The sequence below is a fragment of the Aythya marila genome (genome assembly GCF_965140915.1).
Source record: "Aythya marila genome assembly, chromosome: 3".
NCBI lineage: Eukaryota > Metazoa > Chordata > Aves > Anseriformes > Anatidae > Aythya > Aythya marila.
In genome coordinates, this window is record NC_139044.1 from 95,171,888 (window position 1) to 95,185,682 (window position 13,795).

At 33.3% G+C, this 13,795-nt stretch overlaps 1 protein-coding gene and 1 long non-coding RNA gene across 5 annotated transcripts in view; one reads left to right on the plus strand and one right to left on the minus strand.

The window, feature by feature from the left end:
• MCPH1 (microcephalin 1) overlaps nt 1–13,795 on the minus strand; it is a 127,452-nt gene that overhangs the window by 106,569 nt on the left and 7,088 nt on the right. For 2 of the 3 annotated variants that reach the window (XM_082756683.1, XM_082756684.1), the window contains exons 4-9: nt 12,107–12,182; nt 11,408–11,528; nt 10,980–11,120; nt 9,055–9,147; nt 6,637–7,641; nt 662–774 (exon numbers count right to left, since the gene is read on the minus strand). In XM_082756683.1, the coding sequence (XP_082612809.1) occupies nt 662–774; nt 6,637–7,641; nt 9,055–9,147; nt 10,980–11,120; nt 11,408–11,528; nt 12,107–12,182 (1,549 nt within the window). Of the gene's footprint in view, nt 1–661; nt 775–6,636; nt 7,642–9,054; nt 9,148–10,979; nt 11,121–11,407; nt 11,529–11,653; nt 11,704–12,106; nt 12,531–13,795 lie in introns of those variants that run through there. The other variant, XM_082756685.1, reaches the window with a different exon arrangement.
• Nucleotides 7,250–13,795, plus strand: part of LOC309876430 — a 45,821-nt gene continuing 39,275 nt past the window's right edge. For both annotated transcript variants that reach the window (XR_014317174.1, XR_014317175.1), the window contains exons 1-2: nt 7,250–7,346; nt 7,442–7,547. This is a non-coding gene — a long non-coding RNA (uncharacterized lncRNA). The remainder of the gene's footprint in view (nt 7,347–7,441; nt 7,548–13,795) is intronic.

The following is a 13,795-nucleotide window of genomic DNA, read 5'->3' on the forward strand; positions in this document are numbered from 1 at the left end:
CATTCTTGGATCAATTCAGTGCTTGTTTTAATTGTATGACTTGCTGCTATACTACTGATGAAAAGAGATTCTATTTATTTTCCTGTTGATGAGATCTATATGTAATTAGAACAAAACTTTTGCAAGGGAAAATGACCTAAAAAATATCCGGTGCTGACCCAGTCATCTCACTTAATTTGTTCCCATGCAAATTGAGCTCAAATCGTAAATTTAGCTTTACCCTGAATCTAGAAGCAACTATTGCATAAATCTTTATTCTGCATATATATCCATGGGGGGATGATCCACTATACATATATAAATATATACATATACATCCACATACACACATATAAAAACATAAAATCTATTCCATTCAGTAATTTATCCAAAAACAACAGACATCTTTTCAGGTTAGATCAGAGATGTTTGGACTAAAAAAGCTGGCTGACCAAGCTATACAATGTCATCTTGGCATGACTGCCACAAGTTTTAAGAAAGCTGAGTTTGAGGGTTATATGCATCGTATCTGAAAACCACTCACATAACAATTCAAGGAAAGTAAGACTCAGAAAAGTTAAAATGGATAGTGAATAGAGCATGCAACTTCTATTTGCCTGTACAAAGGCACTCGGATTGTTCAAGAATGAGCTTAACAAACAATATGAGTAGTTAAACTGACCTTTTGGAGTCTTCGAGTTTTTCTCACCCCCCCATTGTGCTTATTCTTTTGTTCATTAAAAACTTTGCAAGAGCCATCAGTAACATCACACTCTGAAACTTCATTTTCATCACCTAGAAACCAAGAGTAGTACAAATTTAGAAACTCAAAATGAAACCGTCACCCCTTATTTTATCCTAGTACATAGGTAGAGCTAAGTACCATTAAAACAGCTAGGTCAGTAGTTTGCACCAGTTATTTTTCCATTTTGTTTAAGTTGTGGAAGAACGACACTAAAACATTTGACTTCATCTTTCAGTTTCTCATCTTGTGAATAAACTAATTGTAAAACTCCAGATTTCCAACATTTTGAATACTATATATTAACCTCAAATGGATAATCAGCTACATAGTTTTTTACTTCAAAATTTGCAATTTGTGTATGAATACACAAAGAAATATTTCAGAGTTTGAAGCACCGGTTGCTACATTTTTCAATTCCTATTGAAATATGAGTGCTTTCAGGACACACTGTGTTTATGTGAAATAACCTGAAGGTCTGAAACATGTTTTCAAACAGTTTGTAAGTGAATCTAGCAAGCTGTTAGCAGGTAAGGATTGCTTGCACATGTAGTAGGCATATCAGTTATTGAGAAAAAGGCACCATTCATAAGAAGGTGCTGTACTGTGCATACCAAAAAGCAGTATTTTTTCATCACTTATTTTGTGAATTAACATATTTAATTCTTCAACACTGTCAGGATTACTTTTATAAATAATAAATAATAAACTTCTGGATTCATTTGAGAAATTAACTTGCTGGCATAAGATGAAAAAACTTTTTTCCATCTTTTGATCAATGGAGTTTTAACTACTGAAGATTTAAGAAGATCTTTTTCCCAAATTTAATTCAATCGAGTCTATTTTAGGCTGTTCATTAATTTTTTCATTTCAAAGAAATGATTAGACCAGTTAAAGAAAGTTTAATAAATAGTGATTGAAGTGGCCTAAATTCAGCTCATCCCAAATAAACTTCTGACAACTTTTGGGAAATAATGAAAGGTACTATCCATATTTACAAGTCTAACAGCATGTACAACTCGCGATCGCATTTTCCCTCTGTCAGCTACTTAAATTCTTAATTCTTGATGTAACAGAATACAAAAAAATGACTACACAGCAAATTATAAACATTTTCTGATACTGCTGATTTACTTTAAAATGCTAGCCTTTAAACTAAGTCAAAATTTCATCACTTTTTCACATGAAAGTTGCAAGTTTCATGGCAGTTTACACAGCACCACTGTAACATTTGTGTAATAGAAGAAAATGTGGCTTTCAGGTACAATTATTACATTAAACCCAGTATTTACAAAGTCACATTTAGCAAAGGGAGAATGAACCACTTAACTAATTTAGTTTTGTTTGGCATTGCACTAAGGCAACACATAGAATCACAGAATATCCTGAGTTGGAAGGGACCCATAAAGATCATCAAGTCCAACTCCTGGCACCACACAGGTCTGCCCAAAAGTTTAGACCATGTGACTAAGTGCACAGTCCAATCGCTTCCTAAACTCCAATGGACTTGGTGCAGTGACTACTTCCCTGGGGAGCCTGTTCCAGTGTGTGACAACCCTCTCAGTGAAAAGGAAGTGTGCATTGTTTTTTTTTTTTTTTTTTTTTTTGGGGGGGGGGAAGGGGGGAAGGGAACAGTGTGAAATGATGAAATACTCCTGACTCTCTTGACCCAAATGCTCGATCACTTCAACTCTTACCCCACTTGGGATTAAAGCCCAAAGACCTGGATGCTTGGATCTCTTCCCCGTTAGGGTCCACTCTCACTGGTTCTCTGAGTTTACAGGACAGCAGGAACAGGTCTTCTGGTCATCAGCTCAGGGACCTTACATAAGTAAGGACTAATCTTTGCAATCCAATTCCTACTTCCTCTCTCCTGACTACCAGGACTTCCCCAGATTTTTCCATCCTCTAGGTCTAAATCTTCACTGTCTATTGCCCGTTTTTCTGCTGGTTCCTTTTATCTAAAAAAGCAGACGCTCAGTCGTAAGTTTTCATCTTCAGTAGCTTTTCCTAGGGTATTTCTGATGAAGCTGAGAGAAGTTTTTGAAGCAATTCCATCCACTGTTATCTCTAAATTTAGTCCAAATACTCGTCAAACTCATGACGCTGTGATTAGGTCCCCCAAATCCTCATCTAAAATCATTGTTCAGTGAGTGGTATCAAAATCAACCTTGAGAGCCCTCTGAAGCATTATAACATATTAGACTGACTCTGAATTGCAATTTAAGCTTCTCATCATTCATGATTATTTATCACCAGTGAGAAGTTTTGAACCAGAATATTATCCTTAAAATTTCCATTTTCTTTGAGTTAAAAATCAAAGTAATGATTAGCTACCAGTTTTCATTCAGTCAAATCATGCCTTTTTAACATAAATTTTATCTATGGCATTCTACTTTGAGAATATCTTCAAGTGTCACTGCAACCAAGCTACATCACATCTATTCTGTACTTATCCAGAGTTAGTCACCCTATTTTTTTCAGGATGGGCAAATGTCAAGTTTTGGTTATTGAGAATGCAATTTCTTTAAGTTTTCTAAAAGCTTATATGCCCACCATGTTCTTAGAGAGAATTGTTCTGAAACAATTTATCTATTTTGTTACATGCTCTAGGACAAATGTCATCAGACTTTGTAAATTTGACATTAACATAATCCTCTATTTTGAAATATTTGCCCTTTTAGTATAAATAATTAGTTACAAGTTAGTTCCTACTAGTAAAAAGTTTGTCATTTTCCAAAACCGAAAAAAAGATGATAGGCAGATATCTAAGCAAGTTTTCAAATGTGTGCTTTTAAAGACATAGACGGTATTTTAGCTGTATTAAGCACCCAACTTGGCATTCTGGACCTAGAACTTCATGTAAAAACTCATTCATCTAAATTAAATTTGTTAATTTTGGCACCAAATAATGGACTGATATTCCTGATTCCCCATCTTTATCTTGAGCTACATCCATTACACTATAATTGATGTTAGTTTATGCCTTTTGGCCAACTAAGATTGCTTTCCACATTAACCATCAATATCTAAAATTCAGTCAGCTAAGCCTTAAGTTTTTTTTTTTTGTTTTTGTTTTTGTTTTTTGTTTTTGTTGAGACTGGAAAAAATTCTAAGTCCCAGTTCATCCTCTGATTGTGGGATGACCAAAAAAAAAAAAAAAAGCATAATCTTGCACTCCTTGCCCATTATTATTAATTGTGGTAGCTTTGAGCTCCTGTTAAGTCATCAAATCTAAGTATTACTCTTCTAAACCGTATAGTTCAAATGCCAGCATCAGCCCTACTAAAAGTAAGTGGATGGAATGGATTACAAAGTAAACCGATTTACAATATGAATGACAAGGAAGATCTTAGACTCTCCTAGCAACGTAGATCGTTAATTTTCCCAAAAGATAGCATTATTGTGTGCCCATAAACTGGTATTTATGACAGAGTAAAGCTAGCATTTTGCTTATCTTGTAACTCTGAGACATCTAGGTACTGACATGCAAACCCCTGAACTTGCTGATTACAGAACACTGAATTTTGTCATTTATGGCTGCTGTAAATTAGAACTATATATATATATTTTTATTTAATCTCTAGAAACAAACTTGAGAAAGAAAAAGTGATTTGGAATAGGGGTCTTTTAATATATAACTCTTTTTTAATATAACTCTTAATTAATTTCACACCTTTTATCTGTGACAGTTCTCTACATGATTTATAACTTGGAGTAAGATGAAAATAAGCAGTTATGCCAGTGCTGTTCAGCAGAACAAATGGACAGACAGCCTTGAATGTACTGTACAAATGAGCTTGAAGTTTGCTACAACATAAGCATTACCATTTGCCAGGTTAGCCTCTGTATTATATTTTTACTTGAAAATAAAGGGTTCCAAGTAGTCAATACAGAGAATACTTATCAAATCTTACTTCTTGTCATTAAAAACACTGTGGAAGAGTGCCACTAACTTACAAATGCAGTGTAAAACTAGGGAAGAACAATGTTAGATATTTAAATATATTTAGATAACCTCTAGACTATATATTAAAAATAATTATTTAGCTTTTAAAAATAGTACATCATTTCCCAGTTTTCAAATTATGTAGAACATACAGAGAACAGGGCAATTTACTATTTATTTACTAATTAACATGGACAACAAATAACTTACTTGAGCAAAAAAAAAATCAGAAAACGTTAAACCTGTATTTAATAAAAATGCATGACTCCATATTACAATGTCACAGTAAGTAAGTTTAAAACATTATTTTAATTTTTTTTTTCACAGAACTTGAATTAATAGGGAAAACACGACTCATTTTTCATTACTGTTCCCTTCCATTTTCAAGTGAGCTCATCTGAGCTGTCAGACCTGAGGTTCTACTTGACTACACAACAGATGCGCAAAGCTTAAAAAAACATATACTTAGAAAAATGGTCATCACTGATAAATCACAGATCATTAAAATCACTACAATCATTAAAATTACAAAGTCTAAGTGAAGCTTACAGAAGTTCCTAACTAACCAAGAAGGGTAAAAAATATAAACATCTGGTAACTGTTGTTTGATGAATACTGTTTAGCCTTTCCTCCTGGGAGCTTAAACAAGTTGTCCAGAAATAAAAGTATAAGGTATTAGAACATTGATGACAATTTGATCACTAAAATTTGTCGTTTACAATTAACTCTCAAATTAACTAACATACCAAATTTTAAAAGTAGTAAACATTTTCTCCTCCTCCCCTTCCATCCCCCCCAAACTTTTTCTGATTGTTTAATGAAAAAGCAAACTGTTCTTTGACATCAAGAAATGCAACAATCAAGGATCATCTATACAAGTACATTGCTACATGGCATAAAACATGCACAGTGGGTTCATACATTTATGGTTGTACACTTATACTTGCATGACATACACCCACATAATTTTTTTTTTAACGTGTTAAAACATAGATGTATTTTGTAAACGAAAATAGTAGGTCACAGTTAACTTGATTCTCACAGGTACGTACACAGTCACCTTTCAACATTTCCACTGGATGATTTCATAAGTCTGAAACCAAGACTTTGTTCAGTGCTTTAAATAACAAATTTTATATAATTTATTAATGTAGTTTCAGAATTTTCCCGAGTTTCTGAAATTCAATATTCTATTGTATATTTACACTGAAATAACTTATGCTAAACTAACTTGAGAATGCTCAGGTATAAAAATTATTCTTAAATTATTAAAAACTAAGATGAGTTCCATATAAACAAGCCTTAATTGAAAGAGATGCTTACTTTGCACCTCTTTTTGTTCCCTATGTGAAGTTGGACTCAACAACCTTGATGGGTCCCTTGCAACTCAGGAGAGTCTGTGCCTCTGTGCCCTCAGATGTCTCCTATCTTCATTACAGCAAAAGTTAGAAATTGCTAAATGAAATAATTTTTTTCCATTATAGAATTTGGTGTTTTACCTGCAATTTGAAATAGCAATTTTAACTTGTGAAATAAGAATAATTTTGGCTATGCTATGACTAGTAGTTACTTATAAAAAGTTTACATGAGTACCATAACATTGTGAACATGAAGGCCTCATTTTCTTTAGGTCTTCAACAGCAGCATAGTTCACAGAATACCAAGCATTAAGAAAAAAAGACAGCCCACGTACTTTTGTTGCATTTTGAGCACAGTTTCCTTATCTCTTGGTGGCTTCTTTATGTTTGTAACATATGGGAATACATATGTGTGTTCCTCTGGCTCCTATGCACTCATTTATTTATTAAGTGAAAAGTCAGTACTGCAGCATTTTTTTTTTTATTTTGGTGTAATTCTGAACACCAGAATTACAGTGTTTTTTCCCTTGAGAATGCAACTTAGTTGCATAAGAATTTCTACTGAAGTATGGTATCTTTTCATTTTCCAGCTCTATGTACAGACTTACCAGTAGCACGAGTACAGTAATTCATATCAGTTCTGTAGGATTTTTCATGAGCATGGTGAGGCTGTTTATTCACAAGATCTGAATCTAGAGCTTCTGCCATCTCAGCTTTTTCACCATCAGACATGCAATTTAATGGCACACTTTCTGTATGTTCAGCTGGTTTGAATGTTTTCTTTACCGAAACATCGTTTGCTTGAATAGACTTTCTTCTGCTTTTCTCAGCAGTATGTGGCTTACAGGAACTCATATCAATTGAGCCCATGATTCTTAAAGACTCTTTGCAAGAAACACCAGAAGGATTCTGTGATTCTTGTGGGACTTCTACCTGTACTTCATTTTTATTCAAATCATATGAGGAAAAGAAGTCATCATAAGAAGCATCTTCAGTGCACTGATCGTTGCTGTAAGTATTAACTCCTTTCAAGAACTCATTTCTAGACCCTGATGCACGCAGTTCAGAAGACAGTTTCAAGCTAAACAGTGTTTGTATTTTCTTCCCCTTCTTGTGTTCCGGAAGACAATCACTTCTGTCAACAGGGAAACTTCTATCACGTGAACATGTATTTAAGTCTCTGCTGCTCACAGGTGAATTAGAGAGACTGTGAATCAAAGCAGGAACAGTATTTAACTTGGCTGTTTTTCGGGAAGGAGTAAAATAACCCAAGTCCTTGATTTGGAGAGGAGAATATTTGTTTGCAACTGAAGTCATGGTATTTTCATCCTTCTGATTTTTCTCTGGAAACTTTTCTAGATGTTTTTCTAAATTGTCTTGGAAAGTATGCTGCAAGATCTTTTTTTTACTTAGGCTTCTGTTCGGTTGTTTTGGGATTAAGCTCTTCTGGTCATAGCTACATGAGGGAGAATTCACTGATGCACTCCTGGAAACATGAATATGAGTCTGAGTATCACAGGTGGGTTCTGCTATTTCTTTTTTCTGTCTCTTTGGTTTATCAGTTCCCCAGAGATCATCCACACTTGAGTTTAAGCAGACTTCTATTTGTTCTTCTGCAAAATATGAAAAGCAGCAATATAAACATTTAACAAAACAGAAACAGTACAAAATTTCTCAATAGAATACATATGAAATTCCTGTAAGAAGTCAACAAGGATTTAGCCACTTATCTGAATTTTTTTTTAACTGATTCACCACCTAATATTAACAGAAAATCAATTTAGAAACAAAGCACATTCTATGCTGACGAGAAGCTATGCTAGTTTTAACTACCATGTCTTCTTAAGTGGTAACAAGCGTCCCCAAATCCTGTTCTGCTTTCTTGAAACAAAGCAGAGAAGCTTTTTTCTCTACGCTAATACGTGAAGAAAAGCAGAATGATTTTACATTGATTATTTAGTTTTCAACTACCTTTGTCATTCTTACTACCACAGCATTACCCACCACCTTGCAGTTTTCCCAGAGTTAAGATGAAATGAAATACATCATGGTATCATAATGTATACATCAATAATGATAGATTTTCTGTATGATGTCAGTATACTTTTTTTTTTTTTTTTTTTTTTTTTAAAGTGTGAGATACAGTTTACTGTCTGAGTAGAATGGAGTAGGCAGTGCACTCAAGTGGTCCTCATTATGAATTCTTCTCATAAGCTGAAGCTTTCTTCTCGTTACTTTTCTACTGAAATCCAACTTAGCTTTCTGCTCACGTGACTGACAGGAGACATGAGTCTAATGTACATTACTCATGGCATACATTATTCATTAATGCTGTGATATTAATACTGACATAGCGCAACAGCCTTCACAAAAAAACTCTTCCTTATGTCCTCCTGTGATGCCAAAACACAGGAACTAAAGCCTAGCATTCTGAGCATAAGAACCTTAATTAACCACTTGAATTCAACTACAACCATGAAACATTTTAAAAGCTGATTTATGTTTACTCTTTTTATTTCTGCTGTTGTCTTCACTTCCTGAATAATCAAGCTGGAGAATGCATTAGGTTTTCTCTTGAATTCAAGCTTTTCCATTAAAAATTTGGAGGACACTTCAGTTCTGAGTTCTCTCTCATTCACTTCTCTTTTTTATTTCCACATCACACTGTTTAATTTGTACTCTGTGTTATATACAAGATCATGGTATCAGTAAACTGATAGCATGCCAGAACAAGACGATGTTAAGGGGGAACAGTGCAAAGGAGAGGAAATGACAACAGCAGCACAGCAGTAGGGCAGAGAATTTACCCAATGTGACTTCTCACGCTCCAGTTCCTTCTATTCTTACTTCTATATATTTCACCAATAAACAAAACTAAAATTATTAAACTTTAAATATAAATGGTAGGGAAAACATACAAAGTTGCTTTTCCAGTGTACAAATCTATCACCATGCAAAATAAGATATACAGCCCATGTACTAAATGTTTAAATTTAGTAATATTTAAGTAAGGTTGTGATAGTTACCTTGTAACGATGCATCTTCTGCATTTGTTAAACAGGTAGACAGCGGGCAGTCTCCTGGTGAACTACGAGGAGGTGTTTGAGACATTTGTGAAGCTAGGAGTTTGTAAATAATAAATTAGTTAGCCCTATGTGCAAACATACATATTTCCAGAGCATCTATTCATATTTCAAAACAGCTCAATTTTAAGAGATAAGTGGTTGCTTTGACAACTAATTATAACCATGTAATTAATTCTAAAGAATCCTTAACGATCCTTAGACTCGAATTTACATACTAACAAAAAAGCTATTAGATTTTACAAACTGAATCAAATTTCTTCTAGAAACTCAGTACTCAGAAACCAAAGAATGATGGCAAACCTTTCATGAAATATTACGGACATATCTAAGCCAGCTGAGATGTTTTAACTAAAGAATCTAATAAATTTTGCAATTAGTAGCAACGCCTTGTTATAGCAGAAATGCTTTTCAAAACCTTTGGAAGCTTTACCTTCAAACTTCAAGAGAAAACAGATACAAGATATACTAAAATAAATTAGATTTAATTTTTTAATTGATGTGTCACTGGTTCTATACTTTCCTTCCACAATTATGTTTAGAGGGATAAAATGACAGTTCAGTTGACATAGACTTCTTAAAATGTCAGTCACTACAGACTTTCCCCCACAAAAGATGTTCCACATTTCAACAGTTTTTATACTAATTAACAAAAATCTAATGAGTTAGGCCTCATTAGTACTTGCACACTAAGGTAAGCTCTAACAATAACTTGAAAACTCAAGTCTAGATTTATTTCACTAGGATCTGTATTTTGAAGTCAACTCTTTTTATTCAGTTAGGCTTTTTTTAATATCATTCTTCAGAACCTTATTAATTTTGAACTCCTTTTTAAACTGTTGCCCTGAAGTAGTAATGTTACAATCTTTGTCAATTATAGTATTAATATTAGAATTTAACAGGAAATAAGATTTAGAATCTTGTAAAGTTCAACCAATGTATAATATCAATTCACAAACTTAGAAAGTCTTTTTTAATTATTAGAATTCCCAAGAAGTGTTGTGTTCCCCAGCAAACTACAGACTGGTGAACCTTACCTCTGTGAGGTGAGGAACTAGATGATCTTTAAGGTCCCTGACAACCCAATTCATTGTATGATTAAGAAATTCCTTTTTGCAAAAATTGTCTTCCATTACTACTTATATCCTGTCCAATATGGAAACTAAAAAAACAGAAAGCATTCTTACCAACTCAAAACATGGGAAGAAGGGAGTACATCCAGTCTCCCTTCAGATATTGTTGTCAGAGACACAATCTACACAAGAAATGAGCTTTGAGAGCTCACAGATTCTAAGTTCAGTTCAAATCCAAATGACATAGAAGAAAATTTATACTCAGCTTTCGGGTCCAGTCATTACGCTTAAAAGGAACTCTGGTCAAATCATAACAAAGCAACGGGTGCCAAATATAGGCATAGCCACAAACATAGGCAAAGTCACAGTCCTGACACCAGACTGCAGGAAGAAATGAGCACCACCCTTTCTGTGTGCATCCCTTTCTGTGATTAGCATCCCTTAATGTTACCCAGGTCAGTGGAATTCAAAGCTCAAAATGTCAAGTCTTCATTTCAAGTGAGTTGTGGACTGATGTTTTGAGAAATGCTATCCACATGACTAATGCTGTCTGATTCCAATGGTCAGATCACATCCCCATAAAGTATTTTGAATCACAAGTTATGTTTAATTTAAATATTTATATATTTCTAATCAAACATTTTCATTTTGAGTCTAGGTAAAGAAATGTTTCAAGAAAAGTAAGGTATGAAAATAATTCCAAGGGACAGAGCAAGAAAAGAGTGGAAGAAATGTAGCAATAAAGATGGCAGCTATTTGTACGTGTTCATGAATAAATAAAATTTAACTTCTTACCAGTAGGAGAAAGATTTTCTCTTTTTTCCTTCATCTCCTTTATTCTTCTTTCCATTCCACTGCTTTGATTTCTTATTTTATTAACAGGGCTATACACAAGTGAACCATCATCTTCAAATAATAAAACTGGTGTATCAGTTTCTACACAAAGAAATTGCACTTGTACATTAATATTTGCATGTTATACCAGCTTCAGAATGAGTTCTCTTTTCTTAAAAAAATAAAATAAATAAATAAAGTCCCTTATACCTAACCACTACAGGTACCTTAATATCACAAACTTGCAAACAGTTTTGTAAAAAGTAAAATGACTTTACTTGTTATAGTGAGATACATAAAAGTGTAAAAATAAAATTTAAAAACTACTTTTAAGTGCTTTAAAGAAATAACTTCAAAATATCTGAAGATTAGTCCAAAGGAATACTTACCTGCATTAATTCCTATCTTTTGTTTAGCTAATTCTTTAGCCATCTTGTCCAGTCTTCTCTGCAGCTTTTTATCATTTTCTGGAGATTTTTCTACAAAGTCTTTTGGCTGCATACATTTGTGCTAGAGGATACATAAAAAGCTTAAGTATGTGGTAAGAATTGGCCAAAAGTAACTAGACTTCCTACTTGCCTACTTTTATCACAGTATTAATTATCAATGTTTAGCACTATGCTATTTATAATCACCTCTTTAAGAATCACGGACAATTGCAGAAGTTAACATTTTTCAAAATGAACTGTAATGAAGACAGAAAGGTTAAACAGATACTTGAGATTAAATGCCATCTAAGCCATTAATTTATTTATTTTTTGCTTGCAGAAAAGCTAAAGCTCAGATCTTTTTTATTTTATTTTATTTTTTTCAAAATCAGTATTTCTGCATTAATCACAGCTCAATGAAACACAAAGCACACTGCAGTCATTTGGTTTCGATTAGTCAATCATTATGTAATCTTAATTTAAATCTTGTTTTTTTTATTCACCAATATAAAAGCTCATTTTTTATTATCTGTTCTTAAGGTGTCAAATATCACAGCCATAGTCTACCTTTAAAAACCTATTGAGATGGACAGAGTTTACAGAAATTCTGAAAATGAACAGTTTCTATGCCTAAGGTCAGGAAATTCAAACTTTACTCACTTTTAGCAGTAATCCTTCATTATTGTATACTGCAGGAAATAAAGACTCATCAACATGTATTCCAGTTTCTCGACACCTGTAAAATAAATTAGAGATGCAATCTTTAATTTTTAAGAATGAGAATCTTTGTTGCAAAAAAAAAAAAAAAAAAAATCAGCCCTGTAATAATTAGACCCTTCCCAATTGCATATCTTTGTCATAACTTCTGCAATGCTAAAAAAAAAAACACCAACAACAAACAAACAACAACTTTACATTAAAGCAAACAGAAGACATGATAACATTGTCCTAATGATATCCTCTAAACTGCTGCTTCAATGCTCTGAAAGTCAAAGATTCTAGCTCATATGTTATTCCCACACACATTCAAAAATCACTGTATTAAGTCCTTCAGATTCATATGAACCTGAAATCTGGCACTGACTTTTGTGCAGACTGTAGGTTTTCATCTTTCATTAGCTAGTAAGACACTAATCTACAGAATGTTATTAAAAACAAGAAAAAAAAATCCAAAGCTCCCCTTGTGGCAAGTGAGAAGGTAGGCTTCATCTGGCTTTTACTTCTTACCCTTTAGTTTTGGTTTTCTGTGTTCTCTTTGTGTAGGCAATGCTTGAAACAAACCCCTATTGTGGAAGGATCTATATTTGTTTAATAATTAAAAAAAAAAAAACACAAACTGACAACTTACCCCTAGATTGCCCCTATCTTTTCTTATTCAAAGACTGACTTTAGATTGGTAGGACACGTTATCTTGGAATGTCATATATGCGTACACCATGGATGATGTTGAGGCAAGAACTTGGTTATCGATACATTAATTAAAGTTATTTTAGTCAAAATTTGTAACATTTCATTCCTGAATAGTGTTTTCACTAAATAATACAACTAGTTACATGAAAGACTGCAGAAGACTTAGTATACTACTAGAATTCCTCCAGCAGTCATTCAAAACTGTGATGCTAGCGACACCTAGTGTCACACTGCGTTAAAGTCTGTATTCATCGAATTGCAATCTAACGCTTTACTGTTTTGAGAAGAAAAAAAGAGAGCCAAACCACTACACATATTTGTCAAACTATCTGAATTTAGAGTTCTCTGGAGTATCAGTTAGACATTCAATCTGTTTGACTTCAGTGGCTATTATTAAATTCTAGATAATGACCGACACAGATGTAGAATACATTAAAATTTAAATTAAATCAGATAATTAATGTAGTTAATTCAGAGAAACTAAACAGAAAAAGGGTTGAGCATTAAAGATCTTATAGAATTTTTTTTAAGCTTTGCAGACAAATCAGAGTAGCCTTACTGAGAACAGACAAATAGAGTTTCACAATCATGTTTAGATTTGGACTAAGTGTTCTTACTTTGGACACAGATTTTAGTAATTCCATTTTACCTAAGGATTTATTGTTTGTTTGTTTTAAGACTGCTCATTAAGACCTTTGAGTCAAAGCAGCACTAAAAAAACAGCTCAGTGATCCCAAAAGCATCACTCATTTTGCATTAAACTTATAATATATTTAAATGAATAGCAAGTCCACAATTATTTTAAAATATTTTTAAATTTCAACTATCATTTTAAAAGTTTTCTTCTATATAAAATTACTTCCTGTTAAACTATGGAACTTCATTGTGTTTAGATGCAAACAGATGCTCATACTACAAAGCAGAAGCTTCCAATAAAAC